Source organism: Coregonus clupeaformis, chromosome 34 (assembly GCF_020615455.1).
Source record: "Coregonus clupeaformis isolate EN_2021a chromosome 34, ASM2061545v1, whole genome shotgun sequence".
Taxonomy (NCBI): domain Eukaryota; kingdom Metazoa; phylum Chordata; class Actinopteri; order Salmoniformes; family Salmonidae; genus Coregonus; species Coregonus clupeaformis.
This window is the reverse complement of record NC_059225.1, coordinates 7,792,629-7,814,988: the sequence shown is the minus strand read 5'-3', so window position 1 is coordinate 7,814,988 and position 22,360 is coordinate 7,792,629. Positions and strand designations below refer to the sequence as shown.

The window sequence follows — 22,360 nt, the reverse complement described above, 5'->3', positions numbered from 1 at the left end:
GGCCTTGGAGGGCATAGGCCCACCCACTTGGGAGCCAGGTCCACCCACTGGGGAGCCAGGCCCAGCCAATCAGAATGAGTTTTTCCCCACAAAAGGGCTTTATTACAGACAGAAATCCCCCCCCCCCATCTGTAGCATTGTGTTGTGTGACAAAAGTGCACATTTTAGAGTGGCCTTTTATTTTCCCCAGCACAAGGTGCACCTGTGTAATGATAATGCTGTTTAATCATCTTCTTGATATGCCACACCTGTCAGGTGGTTGGATTACCTTGGCAAAGGAGAAATGCTCACTAACAGGGATGTAAACAAATTTGTGCACGCAATTTGAGAGAAATAAGCTTTTTGTGCGTATGGAACATTTTCTAGGATCTTTTATTTCAGCTCATGAAACATGGGACCAACACTTTACATGTTTCGTTTATATTTCTGTTCAGTATAATATAAAAATCACACACAATTCATTTCGTGAGAAGTACGTGACCTACTTTTGATGTGTGTTGTGCAGAGGGCAAAACACACATTTCCCTTGAGGATTAATACCATTTTCTTTGTACTTGCGCTCTGTCAGCTATTGTGATGTATTTTTAACGCGTCTGACGTGTTTTTGCGTCAGGCATCGTTGAAGACTACCAGCTGCCGTACCATGACCTGGTGCAGTCAGACCCCTCTGTGGAGGAGATGAGGAGGGTGGTGTGTGAACAGAAGCTACGGCCCAACATTCCAAACCGGTGGCAGAGCTGTGAGGTAGGTAACGCACACATGCATATATATATATATATATATATTACACAACCTTCATACCATTAAATGCTTTCCTTTTGATTGCTTTGGTTTTTAAAACCTTTCACATTCCTAGTTCTGAAGCGCGAATCACCTCGAGAAACGTGTAGCGTCTTCTCTTTGCTGCGGCTTATTATAACGTGCCGATTTCATCAACTGGAAAAATCCACGTGAGAGGATTCTCTCCAGATAGTCTTTCTGAACTACTGTCTGCCTGTCTGTCTCACGGTGCGTTTTAAAACCAAGAAAGATCACAGCCCACAAACCTGAAACTCCCATGTGTCCCATCTATCTCCAATAAGAGTCACGTGTCACACACAAGCTACTGATTCCCTCTCTCCCCAGTGAGTAACCATCCACAGGAGAGCGTGAAGGAGGGAAGAAAGTGTGTTGCATCTCTCCCTCTCCCGCCGTCTCAAGTTTCCCTCCTTCACTCCATCACGCTCTCCTTTTACCAGACACCCTTTCTCTCTCTTTCTGTCTTTCGCTCTCCCCCCCATCCGTTTATTGGTACCCCTGTTTTATTGACTGGAAAACTGGTAAATTATATTAGCGCCAATCCACAGTAATAAAAATCCTGTAATCTAATCTGGCAGCTGTGACCAGGCCTCAATGGCTGCCAAGATGTTTGGACTGAGCTGAATCTGTTATCAACACAGCACTGTGACAAGACACAGAACTCTGTCCCTGATACCAAAATGACAGTCTAACTGGCATAAATATTATTAAGATATATTTATGGCTTGGCCATACAGAAAATTTGTTTGTAGATTTTTGTGTTGTTGTTGATGAACAATGAACACACAACGTAACACAAATATTAAGCATTGTAACAAATCATGATCACACTCATACAATACAACTAACACAACATGTGAAGGAATTCAACCTCCGAGATAGGATTGTGTCGAGGCACAGATCTGGGGAAGGGTACCAAAACATTTCTGTCAAAAAAGGGTTTTTCTTTTCTTTTTACTATTTTCTACATTGTAGAATAATAGTGAAGACATCAAAACTATGAAATTATACATATGGAATCATGTAGTAACCAAAAAAGTGTTAAACAAATATATTTTAGGTTTGTGATTCTTCAAAGTAGCCACCCTTTGCCTTGATGACAGCTTTGCACACTCTTGGCATTCCCTCAACCAGCTTCATGAGGAATGCTTTTCCAACAGTCTTGAAGGAGTTCCCACGTATGCTAAGCATTTGTTGGCTGCTTTTCATTCATTCTGCGGTCCAACTCATCCCAAACCATCTCAATTGGTTGAGGTCGGGTGATGCAGCACTCCATCACTCTCCTTGGTCAAATAGCCCTTGCAAATCAAATCATATTTTATTGGTCACATAAACATATTTAGCAGATGTAATTGTGGGTGTAGCGAAATGCTTGTGTTCCTAGCTCCAACAGTGCAGTAGTATTCACAACAATACACACAACTCTAAAAGTAAAATAATGGAATTAAGAAATTTTAGATCGAGCAATGTCGTAGTGGCATTGACTAAAATACAGTAGAATAGAATTCAGTATATACATATGAGATGATTAACGCAATATGTAAACATTATTAAAGTGACTAGTGTTCCATTATTAAAGTGGCCTGTGATTCCAAGTCTATGTACAGTGAGGGAAAAAGTATTTGATCCCCTGCTGATTTTGTATGTTTGCCCACTGACCAAGAAATGATCAGTCTATAATTTTAATGGTAGGTTTATTTGAACAGTGAGAGACAGAATAACAACAAAAAAATCCAGAAAAACCCATGTCATGAATGTTATAAATTGATTTGCATTTTAATGGAGTGAAATAAGTATTTGACTCTTAAAGGGAGTGCTCCTAATCTCAGTTTGTTACCTGTATAAAAGACACCTGTCCACAGAAGCAATCAATCAATCCTATTCCAAACTCTCCACCATGGCCAAGACCAAAGAGCTCTCCAAGGATGTCAGGGACTAGATTGTAGACCTACACAAGGCTGGAATTGGCTACAAGACCATCGCCAAGCAGCTTGGTGAGAAGGTGACAACAGTTGGTGCGATTATTCGCAAATGGAAGAAACACAAAATAACTGTCAATCTCCCTCGGCCTGGGGCTCCATGCAAGATCTCACCTCGTGGAGTTGCAATGATCATAAGAACGGTGAGGAATCAGCCCAGAACTACACGGGAGGATCTTGTCAATGATCTCAAGGCAGTTGGGACCATAGTCACCAAGAAAACAATTGGTAACACACTACGCTGTGAAGGACTGAAATCCTGCAGCTCCCGCAACCTCCCCCTGCTCAAGAAAGCACATATACAGTGCCGTCTGAAGTTTGCCAATGAACATCTGAATGATGGAGCTCTTTGGCATCAACTCAACTCGCCGTGTTTGGAGGAGGAGGAATGCTGCCTATGACCCCAAGAACACTATCCCCACCGTCAAACATGGAGGTGGAAACACTATGCTTTGGGGGTGTTTTTCTGCTAAGGGGACAGGACAACTTCACTGCATCAAAGGGATGATGGACGGGGCCATGTACCGTCAATTCTTGGGTGAGAACCTCCTTCCCTCAGCCAGGGCATTGAAAATGGGTCGTGGATGGGTATTCCAGCATGACAATGACCCAAAACACACGGCCAAGGCAACAAAGGAGTGGCTCAAGAAGAAGCACATTAAGGTCCTGGAGTGGCCTAGCCAGTCTCCAGACCTTAATCCCATAGAAAATCTGTGGAGGGTGCTGAAGGTTCGAGTTGCCAAACGTCAGCCTCGAAACCTTAATGACTTGGAGAAGATCTGCAAAGAGGAGTGGAACAAAATCCCTCATGAGATGTGTGCAATCTTGGTGGTCATCTACAAGAAATGTCTGACCTCTGTGATTGCCAACAAGGGTTTTGCCACCAAGTACTAAGTCATGTTTTGCAGAGGGGTCAAATACTTATTTCCGTCATTAAAATGCTAATCAATTTATAACATTTTTGACATGTGTTTTCCTGGTTTTTTTTTTGTAATTCTGTCTCTCACTGTTCAAATAAACCTACCATTTAAAATTATGTCTTTGTCAGTGGGCAAACGTACAAAATCAGCAGGGGATCAAATACGTTTTTCCCTTACTGTAGGTAGCTAGCTAGCTAAACAATGAACCGGCTAACCCCAACATATACTACTACCAATACAAACATTGTCATAGCTGTAGTATGAATCTGCAGGTAGCAAAAGCTAACAAACTATGTTTAATGTTAGTTAGCTAACATTAGGCTATAACTAGCAATGCAAATGGTTTCTAAATTCATATAATATTACTACACAGGTCATATACGTAACGTTAGCTAGCGAGCCAGCAAGCTAACGTTTGCAAGCTAACTAATAGTATGCTTTAACTTGCAATAAAAATGACTTTCTGACCAAATTGGAAACTTATAGCTAGACTCTTACCAGTGTACATGGATGAACGCTTCACGGCAAACTGGAACCATTTAACTCTGTTTTGTTTGTAGCTACATCATGTTTGGCCAGCTTTGTGTCACTCCGGTTCATACTGACCGTGGCATGTGCAGACAGTAGCCCATCACTTTTTTTCATACTGATCTGTCGATGGCGCCCGCTAAATTCAGGTCATCAATGTTGTGAAAAGTAGCACAACTTTTGTAGTTCTCGATGGCTAACGTTAGATCTTTCAAAAACGGCGCGGTAGAAAGGACTGTCAACACATACTGAACAGCTCACGTTACAGACAGAAGCGCGCTACATGGCAGACCAATCCAAACTCATCTCCTGGCATGTCCAGCCCATCCATTATCTCAGCCAATCATGGCTAGTGGGAAGGTTCCTGTCTTTTTCCATGGTTAAACCAACTAGGCTTGCAATTTTTAACAATTGTATTCGTATTTATGGATGGAATACAAGTTTGATAATAAGTTCACATGTTCCAGAATGCATTTCTGTCAAAAAACACATTTTGATACAAAATAAATGTTTACGTTCAAATGCTGCTCCTGTGAAGTAGTGAGGTGCGACATATGCCTAGTTTCCTGAAACAAGTCACATATGTCAGAGAGGCCTACTTGTCAGAAGGCTATGGAGGGGTGTTTGTCAGAGTTAGTTCAAGTGAGTGCACTCTGTCTTAATAAGCACTGGTGGAAATCCCCAAGATGATGTCCTCGACAGGCTTCTGAGAGATGTAGACAAATGATGGCCAGAAAACAGATGCTGTTTACAAGGCTGGCAGAAAAATGATTCTGCATCTCATTCCAGCTCCCAAAAAAACAAACTGTTACCTTCTTAAACAAGCTTTAGAGGAATCAGCAGTTGAGAGGTCCTGGTTTTTAATTTAGAAGAGCGAAGCAGGGCCATTGAGGAGGTAGGTATTGGGTAACCTTGTATGCCCAATGGCCACAGCCTCTCGGGAGTCTAAAAGTGGAAACGATTAAAAAAAGCCCTGGCCCTTCCGCATTTGATCGGGGGGGGGGGGGACACGACGACTTGCATTTCACAGCGGCGTCCCCTTTGTGGCCATAATGCATCCTAAAAAAATCCATGCCTTTTGTGGCCCGGAGTGTTGTGTTGTGCCCTTCTCCCTGAGTGTGCTGCGCAATCCAGAGCGTCTGATCGGGTCTTTCTCACATCGGGGACGCAACTGCACGCGTCCTTATCCAATTCCGAGGTACATATTGAAGATACTGTCCACATTTACTTTTCATCAGCCAACAAGATGAGTAGGCCTAACGAACAGCAAAAGCTCTACTCTATGTCAATCTACTATCCCCCATAGTACAAAAGTCGACCTATTCTATTCTGTGCGAGAAATAAATATTCCAAACAGTCTGGGACAGTTGGGTGCAATAGATCCCAAATTAATACAACCACTGGCATCAAAAAACCTTTTTTATGCAATGTGGCTGACGCAACAGATCAGAACGTTTAGCTTAAAATGTTGATAAACTATTAGGCTATTTCTTCACATTATAAGGGCAGCAATGCGCACATGGTAGTAGGCTATAAGCGCGAATGTTCCATTAGCGGGAAAACACCATTATCAAAAGTGACCGCAAATGCAATTACGCATGTAATGCTTTTATTATAAAAGGTGCAGTTTTATGGTGAAAATGATCTTCCCCAAACTTGAAACTCACGTGCTGCTTATATATGCCAATTAGGCTCTACACCCGTTGTAAAGCGGATTAATGTGCTTAATTTTAAGAAGTTATTTGGCCGCTTTAGTTGTGATACAAACCTTATTAAAACATATAGGCCTATGGGCAAGGCTACATGAGGTGTGCGACTATGATTCGAACATGTTACAAAAAAAAGGCATTGTTTCTTATGCTGGGCATCATTCACAAGTGAAAATATATAATTCACAAGCGATAGGCTAATATTGTCACCCATCAGACTGTTCTTGATTTAATCTTGTCTTTACATATACTAAATAATATATGTGTGAAATTTGTTTTGATTTAGAATGGACCATTATCATGCACCTGTCTCGAAACAGGGGCAGCGGGGAAAAAATACATGTCATCTATGCACTTAAATAGCGAATGGAGGACGCTATTCCTGTGGTTCCTTTTAATGCCAGCCAGGTAGGCTATACTCCTGTTGTAAAGATAAACAATGTGCTTAATATTAGGAAAGTTGAGAAATAAATATAGTAGGCCTAGCCTATAGAAAGCTGATGGGATCCTCTTTTTATTAGTGGCCGTCACTCTCCCGTAGTTTTCTCCCGCAATTGAATGCCTATAGAAATGTTGCGCAACATGAGCTCATAGCCTCCCATGAAGGGTTTGATTTAGATTTTCGAATACATTTGCATTGATGTCAGAGTGATTAGAGGGACAATAGAGTGCTGAGTACCAGGCAGTTAGCAAGTTTGGTAGGCTACTAATGACCAGCAGCAGCATCAGAGCTTGGAGAAGCCTAATTACTGTGACCGACTGCCTTCGTGACTCGTGACCACCGGTGTGGCGGTAATACAGTCACCGCAACAGCCCTAATCATACCTCAGTGTTTACTAATATCATACCTCAGTGTTTACTAATATCATACCTCATAGGTTAAACACATTTTTGTCAAAATTTGCTCAATCTTGCATGCTTTCTCAAACAGCTGTAACTGTATATGCATTCGTAAATTAGGGACTTTCTTGAGTTGGGCTCTGGGATGTAACAACCGTTGAGCATCTGAGCTTTATGGTTGATTGTGAGGAAAAGGGGTTGAGTGTGTGTTTGTGTGTTTATCCCACATCTGTTGCAAGGGGGTAAGGATGTTAAGGAGAATATAGGATGAACCGCAATAATTGTTTGCTAAAATAATAATTGCTTGATAAAAATGCAATGCAATGGCAATCCGGGTTATAGGTAACAATCCTTTAAATTAACTGCTGACATTATTACGCATATTAATTGATAATGATGGAAATGAAGATGTGCAAGACATTTCAATAGATATTTTAAAAAATCAGCCGTTTCCAAAATTAACAATGTCTACACTGTATTTCTGATCAATTTGATGTTATTCTCATTGACACATTTTTTTATTTTATTTTGAAAACAAGGACATTTCTAAGTGACCACAAACTTTTGAACGGTAGTGTATATACAGTTGAAGTCGGAATTTTACATACACCTTAGCCAAATACATTTCAACTCAGTTTTTCACAATTCCTGACATTTAATCCTAGTAAATATTCCCTGTCTTCGGTCAGTTAGGATCACCACTTTATTTTAAGAATGTAAAATGTCAGAATAATAGTAGAGAGAATGATTTATTTCAGCTTTTATTTTTTTCATCACATTCCCAGTGGGTCAGAAGTTTACATACACTCAATTAGTATTTGGTAGCATTGCCTTTAAATTGTCTAACTTGGGTCAAATGTTTCGGGTAGCCTTCCACAAGCTTCCCACAATAAGTTGGGTGAATTTTGGCCCATTCCTCCTGACAGAGCTAGTGTAACTGAGTCAGGTTTGTAGGCCTCCTTGCTCGCACACGCTTTATCAGTTCTGCCCACAAATGTTCTATAGGATTGAGGTCAGGGCTTTGTGATGGCCACTCCAATACCTTAACTTTGTTGTCCTTAAGCCATTTTGCCACAACTTTGGAAGTATGCTTGGGGTCATTGTCCATTTGGAAGACCCATTTGCGACCAAGCTTTAACTTCCTGACTGATGTCTTGAGATGTTGCTTCAATATATCTACCTAATTTTCCTTCCTCATGATGCCATCTATTTTGTGAAGTGCACCAGTCCCCCTGCAGCAAAGCACCCCCACAGCATGATGCTGCCACCCCCGTGCTTCACGGTTGGGATGGTGTTCTTTGGCTTGTAAGCAAACCCCTTTTTCCTCCAAAGATAACGATGGTCATTATGGCCAAACAGTTCTATTTTGTTTCATCAGACCAGAGGACATTTCTCCAAAAGGTACAATCTTTTTCCCCATGTGCAGTTGCAAACCATAGTCTGGCTATTTTATGGCGGTTTTGGAGCAGTGGCTTCTTCCTTGCTGAGTGGCCTTTCAGGTTATGTCGATATAGGACTCGTTTTACTGTGGATATAAATACCTTTGTACCTGTTTCCTCCAGCATCTTCACAAGGTCCTTTGCTGTTGTTCTGGGATTGATTTGCACTTTTCACACCAAAGTACGTTCATCTCTAGGACTTCCTGAGCATAATGAAGGCTGCGTGGTCCCATGGTATATATACTTGTGTATAGATGAACGTGGTACCTTCGGGCGCTTGGAAATTGCTCCGAAGGATGAACCCGACTTGTGGAGGTCTACAATTTCTTTTGATTTTCCCATGATGTCAAGCAAAGAGTCACTGAGGTTGAAGATAGGCCTTGAAATACATCCACAGGTACATCTTCAATTGACTCAAATGATGTCAATTAGCCTATCAGAAGCTTCTAAAGCCATGACATCATTTTCTGGAATTTTCCAAGCTGTTTAAAGGCACAGTCAACTTAGTGTATGTAAACTTCTGACCCACTGGAATTGTGATACAATTAATTATAAGTGAAATAATCTGTCTGTAACCAATTGTTGGAAAAATTACTTGTGTCATGCACAAAGTAGATGTCCTAACCGACTTGCCAAAACTATAGTTTGTTAACAAGAAATTTGTGGAGTGGTTGAAAAACGATTTTTAATGACTCCAACCTAAATGTATGTAAACTTCCGACTTCAAATGTATATAAAGCAAATTGAGGTGAGGTTGGAAATGCTTTTGGCGGTTGACCTGCTTCTATTTTGTGGTGACACTGTGTGCTGTTTTCAATGGATGGTGTCCTGTCCTCTCGGGGGGCCTAGGGATCCGGGGGGACGGGGGTGGTGTGCTGATCACTGGCATGACGGCCCAACTTGGGATGGGGAGGGGCTTTAGCTGGGGGAATTGTGGAGAACAATTGTAGGGTTACTTAGTAGCAATGCAAATATCATGGTACAGCTGTAAGGACACTCAATCACTATGGTACTTTTTAATGGTAAATTTACAAACATATATTATGATAAATAGATTTGAAACTTGTATCTCATTATGGTGAAATAAGTATAGTTAAATTTTTGTAATGGCTTAGCAGATAATAAGAGAACAACTATTTACCTGGCACAAAGAGAAAGAATATCTATTGTTTACAGGAAACTCATTCAACAATTCTAGATGAAGTTGTGTGGAAAAAGGACTGGGGGGCGAAATATACTTCACCCATGGGCAAAGAAACTCAAAAGGGGTGATGATATTAATTAACAGTAATTTTGATCCGAATGTGCAAATTGTCCAAACAGATACACAAGCTACATGGATGATTTTAAATATGTTATTGAACCATAAACAGATATGGCTCATTAACCTTTACGGACCAAATAATGATAATCCACGCTTCATTCACAATAAATATATATAAATCAACCCTGCAAGCAATTCAAGACAATATTATTATGGTGGGTGATTATAATACTGTTTTAAATAGCTCAATGGACCGTAAAAGAAATCACACCACAAACAATCACCCACATGCTCTTAAGGAAATCATGTATGTCATGGATACATTAGAACTAATGGATATATGGAGGCTTAAATATACTGATCTAGTTAGATATACATGGCGGAGACTCAATCAAGCTAGTCGTCTTGACTTCTTTCTTATGTCATTCTCGTTGGCACCAAAAGTTTAAAAAGTGTTGATAGGGGACAGAATGCGGTCGGACATCATATAATTGGCATATACATTACTCTTACAGAATTTCCCTGTGGGCGAGGATATTGGACATTTAATCAAAGCCTATTGGATGATAATTTGTTTTTAACTAGGACAGAGGAATTTATAACTGAATTTTTCCGACATAACATAGGTACAGCCAATCCCCTTATTGTATGGGACCCCTTTAAATGTGCCTTTAGAGGCCATGCAATTCAGTACTCATCTCGAAAACAAAAGCAATTTAGGTCTAAAGAGTCCATACTAACAAAGGAAATGAAGGTCTAACAAAACAGATAGATAGCAATAAAAACTGTAACATAGAGGCTCAGAATAAATTAGAGGAAAAACAAAAAGAAATGGAGTAACTTATTCAATAAAGATCAAGTGTAATATATTATAAAAATAAGCAAACTGGATGGAATATGGGGAAAAATGCATCAAATTATTTTTTTTACCTTCAACGTAGAAATGCTACCAAAAATAATTTACTGAAACTGGCTACAAATGACAGTCACCCATGATTAACCAAATTATATTTTGAAGGAGGAACCAAAGTACTTTTAAGCATATGTTTTCGTTTCAGTCGCATCCGTCTCCTCTATCTGAAGCTAATTGTATGGATTTATTTTCTATTGATAATGTAAAATTAACAGCCATACAAAAAGACTCATGTGAATGTGAAATTACAGAAGAGGAACTTCTGGATGGAATTAAAGACTTTACGTCCGGGAAAACTCCAGGGTTGGATGGCATACCAGTTGAGGTATACCAAACCTTTTTTGATATACTCAGAGGACCGTTATTAGCATTTTTTAACCACTCTTATGTAAATGGTAGATTATCATTATTACTGAAACAGGATACAAGTGGGAAATATAAAGATCCAGTCCATTAAAAAAATGTGGATGCCCCTTACACTTCAGTGTTGTGATTCAAAAATTCTAGCAAAATGTATAGCGCATAGAATAAAAAAGTTATTGTCGGACATTTTTCATTCTAATCAGACAGGTTTTTTACATGGACAATACATTGGAGATAATATAAGGCAAGGACTGGAAACAATAGAACACTATGAAACATCTGGGAAACCAGGCCTGCTATTCGTGGTCCTCTGTAGCTCAGCTGGTAGAGCACGGCGCTTGTAACGCCAAGGTAGTGGGTTCGATCCCCGGGACCACCCATACACAAAAATGTATGCACGCATGACTGTAAGTCGCTTTGGATAAAAGCGTCTGCTAAATGGCATATTATTATTATATTATTATTCATAGAAGAGTTTGAAAAGGCTTTTCATAAAGTACGACTGGAGTTTATATATAAATGCCTGGAGCATTTCAATTTTGGAGAGTCTCATAAAATGGGTTAAAATAATGTATAGTAACCCTAGGTGTAAAATAGTAAATAATGGCTATTTCTCAGAAAGTTTTTAACTGTCAAGAAGAGTAAAACAAGGTTGTCCACTATCGGCATATCTATTTATTATGGCCATCAAAATGTTAGCTATTAAAATCAGATCCAACAATAATATCAAGGGATTAGAAATCCAGGGCTTTTTTATGCTGACGATTCATGTTTTCTTTTAAATCCACAACATGAATCCTTCCACAGCCTCATAGAGGATCTAGATAGCCTACATTTTCTAACCTCTCTGGATTACAACCAAATTATGATAAATGTACTATTACCTATTAGATCACTAAAAAATACAATTTTTACATTACCGTGTAGTTTACCAATAAAATGGTCTGATGGTGATGTGGAGATGCTCAGAATACATATCCCAAATGAAATAAATGATCTCCCTCCAATAAATGTTAATAGAAAGTTAGCAAAAATAGATAAGATCTTGCTCCATGGAAAGGTAAATACCTGTCTATTTGTGGAAAAATCCATTAGTAAGATTGTCTCACCCCATGTTCAAGAATGGCCTTTATCCCTTTATTCAGATTACAACCTCTCACTTTCAGTTATTTGAAAATGAAATGATCTCCCAAATATCACTATTTCTAAAACAAGCCATAGAAAGTTGGTTGCAATTGCAATTTAATCCTCCAGAAACGACAGAACAAATAATGCAACAAATATTGTGGTTAAAATCAAATCTACAATTTTTTTTTTTTGAAAAATGTTTAAAAAATGTAGAATCTTAGTAAATTATATCATCGGTAGGACTGGTGGAGTTATATCGCACATGCAGCTAACAAAAACATATGGAAATGTCTGCTCTACCCAAAATTACATCCAAATAATTGCAGCATTACCGCAAAAATGGAAGAGGAAAGTGGAAGGGGGAAAAAGTAAGGAACTTGTTTGTCGGCCCTGCGTTAAAGAACTTATTTAGTTAAAGAAAATTGTGATAAATAAAAAAGTATACCAGTTTCATTTAAGGACCAAAGGATTGACAGCCGTCCCATGTAGATTGCAAAATAGTTGGGAAGAGATTTTTGACGTACCGATTCCATGGCAAATTGTTTATGAACTGATACGCAGTTAGAGTTAGAGTGCATACATTTTCATACTGGCCCCCCGTGGGAAACGAACCCACAACCCTGGCGTTGTAAGCGCCATGCTCTACCATCTAAGCTACAGGGGACTATGGCTGAAGGATTGCAATATTTACATGGAGCTAACCCTGCAGATAGCACTACTGGTGATCTGAAAAGGCATAGTCAATCGATTAATAATACTTTTAGCAAAAATGTTTATTTTCAATTTACAATCTGTAGAAACAATGAGAATAGAAGGGTTCAGAACTTTTGTGAAACATCACAGTACAGTTGAAAAATATATGGCAAATAGAAATCCAATATGGATGGTGTTAAGAGATAGATGGGAGGTGTTGAATGGAGTTGAAGTTTGGGACTAATAACAACTAGTAACAACAAGATAACTAATGTAAAACATACTGTGTCCATAATAAGTATATATAGGTTGAGAACTTTTGTGAAGGAGCACAGTTTAAAAGATATGGCATATAGAAGCAAACCGGATGGACATCATGAAAATGATCGGAGAGGTAGAGGGTAGAGGAAGTTCAGGAGAAAAAACAAACAAAATATAATTATTGTAAAATTGACTGTGTCCATAATATATATATATATAGGGCCTTGCAAAAGTATTCATCCCACTTGGCGTTTTTTCCTATTTTGTTGCATTACAACCTGTAATTTAAATGGATTTTTATTTTTATTTCATTTTTTTATTTTTACATTTTAGTAATTTTAGCAGACACTCTTATCCAGAGCGAGTTAGAGTGCATGCATTTTTCATACTGGCCCCCCGTGGGAATCAAACCCACAACCCTGGCGTTGCAAGCGCCATGCTCTACCAACTGAGCTACAGGACATGCACAATATAGTCAAAATTGGTGAAGTGAAATGAAAAAACTAACTTGTTTCAAAGAATTCTAAAAAAAGAAATAATGGAAAAGTGGTGCGTGCATATGTATTCACCCCCTTTGCTATGAAGCCCCTAAATAAGATCTGGTGCAACCAATTACCTTCAGAAGTCACATAATTAGTTAGATTGCACACAGGTGGACTTTATTTAAGTGTCACATGATCTCAGTATATGTACACCTGTTCTGAAAGGCTCCAGAGTCTGCAACACCACTAAGCAAGGGGCACCACCAAGCAAGCAGCACCATGAAGACCAAGGAGCTCTCCAAACAGGTCAGGGACAAAGTTATGGAGAAGTATAAAACAATATCTGAAACTTTGAACATCGCACTTAGCAACATTAAATCCATTATTAAAAAATTGAAATAATATGGCACCACAACAAACCTGCCAAGAGAGGGCCGCCCACCAAAACTCACGGACCAGGAAAGGAAGGCATTAATCAGAGGCAAGAAAGAGACCAAAGATAACCCTGAAGGAGCTGCAAAGCTCCACAGCGGCGATTGGAGTATCTGTCCATTGGACCACTTTAAGCCATATACTCCACAGAGCTGGGCTTTACGGAAGAGTGGCCAGAAAAAAGCCATTGCTTAAAGAAAAAAAATAAGCAAACACGTTTGGTGTTCGCCAAAAGGCATGTGGGAGACTCCTCAAACATATGGAAGAAGGTACTCTGGTCAGATGACACTAAAATTTAGCTTTTTGGCCATCAAGGAAAACGCTATGTCTGGCACAAACCCAACACCTCTCATCACCCGAGAACACCTTCCCCACAGTGAAGCATGGTGGTGGCAGCATCATGCTGTGGTGATGTTTTTCATCGGCAGGGACTGGGAAACTGGTCAGAATTGAAGGAATGATGGATGGCGCTAAATACAGGGAAATTCTTGAGGGAAACCTGTTTCAGTCTTCCAGAGATTTGAGACTGGGACAGAGGATCACCTTCCAGCAGGACAATGACCCTAAGCATACTGCTAAAGCAACACTCGTGGTTTAAGGGGAAACATTTAAATGTCTGGGAATGGCCTAGTCAAAGCCCAGACCTCAATCCAATTGAGAATCTGTGGTATGACTTAAAGATTGCTGTACACCAGCGGAACCCATCCAACTTGAAGGAGCTGGAGCAGTTTTGCCTTGAAGAATGGCCAAAAATCCCAGTGGCTAGATGAGCCAAGCTTATAGAGACATACCCCAAGAGACTTGTAGCTGCTGTAATTGCTGCAAAGGGGGGGGTGTGAATTTGTATATTTGTATTTATTAAGAATCCCCATTAGCTGCTGCCAAGGCAGCAGCTACTCTTCCTGGGGTCCTGCAACATTAAGGCAGTTAATTCATAATTATGAATGCTCAAGTTCTGTTTTTTTGTCTTATTTCTTTTTTGTTTCACAATAAAAAATATTTTGCATCTTCAAAGTGGTAGGCATGTTGTGTAAATCAAATGATACAAACCCCCCCAAAAATCAATTTTAATTCCAGGTTTTAAGGCAACAAAATAGGAATAATGCCCAGGGGGGTGAGTACTTTCGCAAGCCACTGTATTTTGCTGGAAGTCGATGCCTAGGCGTTGTTGCTTACTCCAATTAGGGGAAGGGTGGTGGATTTGGAATGTAATAAAGGGAAGTATATTTAAAAAAAAGGTTATGTGTATATACACTACTATTCAAAAGTTGGGGTCACTTAGAAATGTCATTTTCCCCCCCATAAAAACATACATGAAATGAGTTTGAATAGGAAGTATAGCAAATGTAGTCATTGACAAGGTTAGAAATAATGATTTTTAATTGAAATAATAATTGTGTCCTTCAAACTTTGCTTTCGTCAATGAATCCTCCATTTGCAGCAATTACAGCCTTGCAGACCTTTGGCATTCTAGTTGTCAATTTGTTGAGGTAATCTGAAGAGATTTCACCCCATGCTTCCTGAAGCACTTCCCACAAGTTGGATTGGCTTGATGGGCACTTCTTACGTACCATATGGTCAAGCTGCTCCCACAACAGCTCAATAGGGTTGAGATCCAGTGACTGTGCTGGCCACTCCATTATAGACAGAATACCAGCTGACTGCTTCTTCCCTAAATAGTTCTTGCATAGTTTGGAGCTGTGCTTTGGGTCATTGTCCCGTTGTAGGAGGAAATTGGCTCCAATCAAGCGCCGTCCACAGGGTATGGCTTGGCATTGCAAAATGGAGTGATAGCCTTCCTCCTTCAAGATCCCCTTTACCCTGTACAAATCTCCCACTTTACCACAACCAAAGCACCCCCAGACATCACATTGCCTCCACCATGCTTGACAGATGGCATCAAGCACTCCTCCAGCATCTTTTCATTTGGTCTGCGTATCACAAATGTTCTTCTTTGTGATCCGAACACCTCAAACTTCGATGTGTCTGTCCATAACACTTTTTTCCAATCTTCCTCTGTCCAGTGTCTGTGTTCTTTTGCTCATATTAATATGTTACTTTTATAGGCCAATCTGAGATATGGCTTTTTCTTTGCAACTCTGCCTAGAAGGTCCCGGAGACGCCTCTTCACTGTTGACGTTGAGACAGGTGTTTTGCGGGTACTATTTAATGAAGCTGCCTGTTGAGGACCTGTGAGGCGTCTGTTTCTCAAACTAGACACTAATGTATTTGTCCTCTTGCTCAGTTGTTCACCAGGGCCTCCCACTCCTCTTTCTATTCTGGTTAGAGCCAGTTTGCTCTGTTCTGTGAAGGGAGTAGTACACAGCTTTGTATGAGATCTTCAGTTTCTTGGCAATTTCTCGCATGGAATTGCTGTTATTTCTCAGAACAAGAATAGACTGACGAGTTTCAGAAGAAAGTTCTTTGTTTCTGGCCATTTTGAGCCTGTAATCGAACCCACAATTAGTGATGCTCCAGATACTCAACTAGTCTCAAGAAGGCCAGCTTTATTGCTTCTTTAATCAGCACAACAGTTTTCAGCTGTGCTAACATAATTGCAAAAGGGTTTTCTAATGATCAATTAGCCTTTTAAAATGATAAACTTGGATTAGCAAACACAACGTGCCATTGGAACACAGGACTGATGGTTGCTGATAATGGGCCTCTGTACGCCTATGTAGATATTCCATTAAAAAATCTGCCGTTTCCAGCTACAATAGCCATTTACAACATTAACAATGTCTACACTGTATTTCCGATCAATTTGATGTTATTTTAATGGACAATAACTTTTCCGTTATTTAAAAACAAGGACATTTCTAAGTGACCCCAAACTTTTGAACGGTACTGTATATGTGTGTGTATATTTATTTATTTATTTATTTGCGGGAAAGAAACATGGGGGATTGGAAGTGATGCAGACAATTACATTGATGGAAGTTACAATCTATCTGCAATATTAAAGCTGATCTACCCCCTAAAAAATATCATAAAATAAATATCATACTTCACTGTTTACTAATATCATACTTCACTGTTTACTAATATCATACCTCACTGTTTACTAATATCATACCTCACTGTTTACTAATATCATACCTCACTGTTTACTAATATTTTACATTTTTAGTCATTTAGCAGACACTTTTTTCCAGAGCGACTTATAGTTAGTGAGTGCATAAATTTTTCATACTGGCCCCCTGTGGGAATCGAACCCACAACCATGGCGTTGCAAATGCCATGCTCTACCAACTGAGCTACACGGGGCCCTCACTGTCATACCTCACTGTCATACCTCACTGTTTGCTAATATCATACCTCACTGTTTACTAATATCATACCTCACTGTTAACTAATATCATACCTCACTGTTTACTAATATCATACCTCACTGTTAACTAATATCATACCTCACTGTTTGCTAATATCATACCTCACTGTTAACTAATATCATACCTCACTGTTAACTAATATCATACCTCACTGTTTACTAATATCATACCTCACTGTTAACTAATATCATACCTCACTGTTTACTAATATCATACCTCACTGTTAACTAATATCATACCTCACTGTTTACTAATATCATACCTCACTGTTTATTAATATCATACCTCACTGTTAACTAATATCATACCTCACTGTTTGCTAAATCATATCCATGAGGAAAAACGACTCGTACACATTACCTCTGCTCTACATATTGATTTAGTCAACCTTTCTTAACTCCTCCATTTCTCTCTCCTCTCCTCCAGGCTCTGCGGGTGATGGCTAAGATCATGAGGGAGTGCTGGTACGCCAACGGAGCCGCCCGCCTCACAGCGCTGCGCATCAAGAAGACCCTGTCCCAGCTCAGCCAATCAGAGGGCATCAAGATGTAGACTCTTCCCTAGTCTTATTATACTACTCAGAATATTATTATTTTCGTTATTACCATCATTAGTTCTCTTCACACTGCTCCTCCTCTTGATTTGAAAGGGGAGGCGACGCGGCATGGTGAAGTTTTACTCTGATACCCCCCCCCCCCGACCCCTCTCTAAATGCGGTCATCCTTATATTTGGCGCCCTGCCGACCAGCGCTTGGATCTATTTTCTGTCTCACTGAGGTGGATTGATCTGGTGGAGGGATGTTGTCAGAGGGTGTAGGGAGAGAAGTGGTGCGGTTGGGTGCTAAAGCTGTCCCCACTGCCTCCCCCCACTACCACCACCAACCTGTGCCAGTTCAAACCCCACCCGCTGTCCTCATGGTTGGTGGGATCTCCTCACCCAGTGCTGGTGAAGGACCTATCAGGGTGATTACAGACAGCTGTAGTCCCGCCCTGCCACAGACCCATCTGCCAATGCGGTTTAGTGCAAACCGGAGGAAAGGAAACAGAATAAAAAATACACCTAGAAAAAAAACCCATGACTGCTGGTCATAACATTCAGGTGTCAATGCCTCCATTCAAACAGCAAGTGTTACATTCTGTCACTGGCTGCGGTGGCTCAGACTCATCTTAATTGAGTTATTTGTGTGTGTTTCCATGGAGAGATGCTGGTGTACTGTGGACTCGTCTCCAGAACATGTCACACTGGGTTTCTCCCTCTTTTCTCTATGTATCACTGTACAGGGGGACTACAGGTCTGTGTAACTTATTTGTTTAGATTTGTTTGTTTTTATGCAAACCAACTGGACATGACCTCATTCAGTCTCCAACCAACTGGACATGACCTCATTCAGTCTCCAACCAACTGGACAGACCCATTCGTCTCCAACCTGCTTCTCTATTCAGTCTCCAACCAACTGGACATGACCTCATTCAGTCTCCAACCAACTGGACATGACCTCATTCAGTCTCCAACCAACTGGACATGACCTCATTCAGTCTCCAACCAACTGGACATGACCTCATTCAGTCTCCAACCAACTGGACATGACCTCATTCAGTCTCCAACCAACTGGACATGCCACAGCCACGACTCATTCAGTCTCCAACCAACTGGACATGACCTCATTCAGTCTCCAACCAACTGGACATGACCTCATTCAGTCTCCAACCAACTGGACATGACCTCATTCAGTCTCCAACCAACTGGACATATGCAATATAGATAGTGTATCTATTTGATATTCTCTGCTACGACAATAAAGTCAACAACAACAGCTGCCACCATGCCTTCCAAGCCAGGTGTTAACTGGTGCCACTGCTTTAAACCAACCCCTTCAACCCTCGTGTGTGTGTGTGTGAGATCGTATGGAGTGTTGACAGAAGCCCTCTCAGAGCTGAAGGAGCAGCATGGAGTAAACCCTCTCAGAGCTGAAGGAGCAGCATGGAGTAAACCCTCTCAGAGCTGAAGGAGCAGCGTGGAGTAAACCCTCTCAGAGCTGAAGGAGCAGCGTGGAGTAAACCCTCTCAGAGCTGAAGGAGCAGCATGGAGTAAACCCTCTCAGAGCTGAAGGAGCAGCGTGGAGTAAACCCTCTCAGAGCTGAAGGAGCAGCGTGGAGTAAACCCTCTCAGAGCTGAAGGAGCAGCATGGAGTAAACCCTCTCAGAGCTGAAGGAGCAGCATGGAGTAAACCCTCTCAGAGCTGAAGGAGCAGCGTGGAGTAAACCCTCTCAGAGCTGAAGGAGCAGCGTGGAGTAAACCCTCTCAGAGCTGAAGGAGCAGCGTGGAGTAAACCCTCTCAGAGCTGAAGGAGCAGCGTGGAGTAAACCCTCTCAGAGCTGAAGGAGCAGCGTGGAGTAAACCCTCTCAGAGCTGAAGGAGCAGCATGGAGTAAACCCTCTCATAGCTGAAGGAGCAGCATGGAGTAAACCCTCTCAGAGCTGAAGGAGCAGCATGGAGTAAACCCTCTCAGAGCTGAAGGAGCAGCATGGAGTAAACCCTCTCAGAGCTGAAGGAGCAGCATGGAGTAAACCCTCTCAGAGCTGAAGGAGCAGCGTGGAGTAAACCCTCTCAGAGCTGAAGGAGCAGCATGGAGTAAACCCTCTCAGAGCTGAAGGAGCAGCGTGGAGTAAACCCTCTCAGAGCTGAAGGAGCAGCGTGGAGTAAACCCTCTCAGAGCTGAAGGAGCAGCGTGGAGTAAACCCTCTCAGAGCTGAAGGAGCAGCGTGGAGTAAACCCTCTCAGAGCTGAAGGAGCAGCATGGAGTAAACCCTCTCAGAGCTGAAGGAGCAGCATGGAGTAAACCCTCCTATGCAAATGTGGGGACGTGACCTCGCCACACTGCCAGGGGCAGCCACAGCACCAATCTACTCACCCCCCCCCTTCATCAAAACAGCAACAAGGGATGTCTCTCTCCCTTTCCGTCTTCTCTCTGTCTCTCTCTCTACGCTGCATGGGAGAGCTCTGATGACGATGTACACTGGATATCAGACTGATAGTTGTGTTAGTACCCACTGGACTACACTAAGGTTACCTCGCAGCATTACTGATAGTTGTGTTAGTACCCACTGGACTACACTAAGGTTACCTCCCAGCATTACTGAAGTTGCTCTATAAGCATGCATTGTTGGATTTCATTTTTTTGTTGTTGTGGGGGGGGTGTTTCAAAGTGTGTGACGGCACACATGTTTTAAATGCATCTTCAAAGACAAAACAAGGTGAGGTACATTTCATTTTAAATATAGCAAATTAAGATTTACTAAGCCATAGTTTCCAATGTTTTTTTTGTGGCAACTTTTTCTACTACTAGAAGAATGTAGATTTACAGAGAAAAACAACATAGTAACACTGTGTGAACTGCTTGACCTTTCAACTTAGCAAGCCTTAAGGGACCAATGGAGAGCGTCAGGATCTTTATGTAAAAAGTACGATTATAAATAATGGCTATTATAAAGTAGGGTCAATATTCTATATAAAGGAAAACAAGAAAATGTAGCAGAACATTTAACAATGTTTTGGTTTGTATTTGTACGTTCTCCCGTTGCCACACGCCTAAACCTGCAAGCTGCATATTTATACCAATTTGGATTGCTCTTTTTGGTATGTTCACAGTCTTGATGTCACTGCAGTTTCTTGCTCTATTTCAGCATACTAAGCAAAACCTCATATTGGAGCATGCATGTATTTGAAATATGGTACCGCAATCAGTCACTAAAAAAAAGACATGGGACCCCAAAAGATATCTGATTGTTTGGTAACAAGTGCACTTCTGACCTATCTGCAGGTTTACCTGTGTGTCAGTAAGGATTTTTTATTTTATTATTTGTATTGTATTATTCCTTTTGAATGCCTCTTGAACAGTCCGCTGTTTGGATGCATTATATTTATCGATCTGTGCTACTACAAAAATGTCTGCCTCTGTTCTGAAACCAGAGGAGGTCAGAGACACTGTGTTCTGAAACCAGAGGAGGTCAGAGACACTGTGTTCTGAAACCAGAGGAGGTCAGAGACCCTCTGTTCTGAAACCAGAGGAGTTCAGAGACACTGTTCTGAAACCAGAGGAGGTCAGAGACACTGTTCTGAAACCAGAGGAGGTCAGAGACACTGTTCTGAAACCAGAGGAGGTCAGAGACACTCTGTTCTGAAACCAGAGGAGGTCAGAGACACTTCTGTTCTGAAACCAGAGGAGGTCAGAGACACTCTGTTCTGAAACCAGAGGAAGTCAGAGACACTTCTGTTCTGAAACCAGAGGAGGTCAGAGACACACTGTTCTGTTCTGAAACCAGAGGAGGTCGGAGGTGTTTTGTTCTGAAACCAAGAGTTCAGAGACACTGAGCGAGAGCCACGGTTGGATGTACATAACATGTCACATGCCTCTTATTAGATCTGTGCCACGATGCTCTTGTCACACGACTATTCAGCGTTGGTGTCCTCTCCTCTCCTCTCCTCTCCTCTCCTCTCCTCTCCTCTCCTCTCCTCTCCTCTCCTCTCCTCTCCTCTCCTCTCCTCTCCTCTCCTCTCCTCTCCTCTCCTCTCCTCTCCTCTCTGATGCATCAGGCCAGTCTTCATCTAGAATGCTGGTAACCCTCCTCTTCTAGATAAGTGCAGAAGTAGCCCTTTAAGCATTTCCTTGTTATATTTGATTAGCGTCAGGAACAGAAGAGCATCTTTACATTGTGTTGAACAGAAAGAAAACCGCTTGTTTTGATACTGATTTGATTGTATGCTGTCCCATACACTGATGTGAATGGTTCCTTGGTACATGCTGAAAATGTAAATATCTAAATATATCTCTTGTATTATAGGCTGGAAGCTCTGTCTTGCACAGTTGGTCAGCAAAACTAGTTTGAACAAAGAAATGTGAAATATTAAGAGAGATTAACGGATATCGCTGCTATGATACATGGTGAACAAAAGCAGAAAGACAAATAGCAGAAATGTCATCATGCTGAATTTGGTTTGTGTGTAGATATAATGTGTGTGTGTGTGTGTATATAGATAGATCAAATTGTATTTGTCACATACACGTGTTTAGCAGATGTTATTGCGGGTGTAGCGAAATGCTTGTGCTTCTAGCTCCGACAGTGCAGTAATATCTAACAATTTCACAACATATACCCAATACACACAAATCTAAGTAAGGAATGGAATTAACCATATATACATATATGGACGAGCAATGACATAATGTGTGCGCGCGCGTAGATAGTGTGTGTGTGTGTGGATAATGTGTGTGTAGATA

The 22,360-nt window shown here is 41.0% G+C and overlaps 1 protein-coding gene across 2 annotated transcripts in view; it reads left to right on the top strand.

Moving 5' to 3' along the window:
• The window catches only part of LOC121549724 (TGF-beta receptor type-1), a 69,214-nt gene extending 51,571 nt beyond the window's left edge, over window positions 1–17,643 (top strand). Inside the window, exons 8-9 of one of the 2 annotated variants that reach the window (XM_041861569.2) lie at window positions 626–744; window positions 17,508–17,643. In XM_041861569.2, coding sequence (XP_041717503.2) covers window positions 626–744; window positions 17,508–17,633 — 245 coding nt within the window. In that variant the 3' untranslated portion in view covers window positions 17,634–17,643. Of the gene's footprint in view, window positions 1–613; window positions 745–17,507 lie in introns of both variants that reach the window. The other variant, XM_041861568.2, reaches the window with a different exon arrangement.
• The last annotated feature ends 4,717 nt before the right edge of the window (window positions 17,644–22,360 follow it).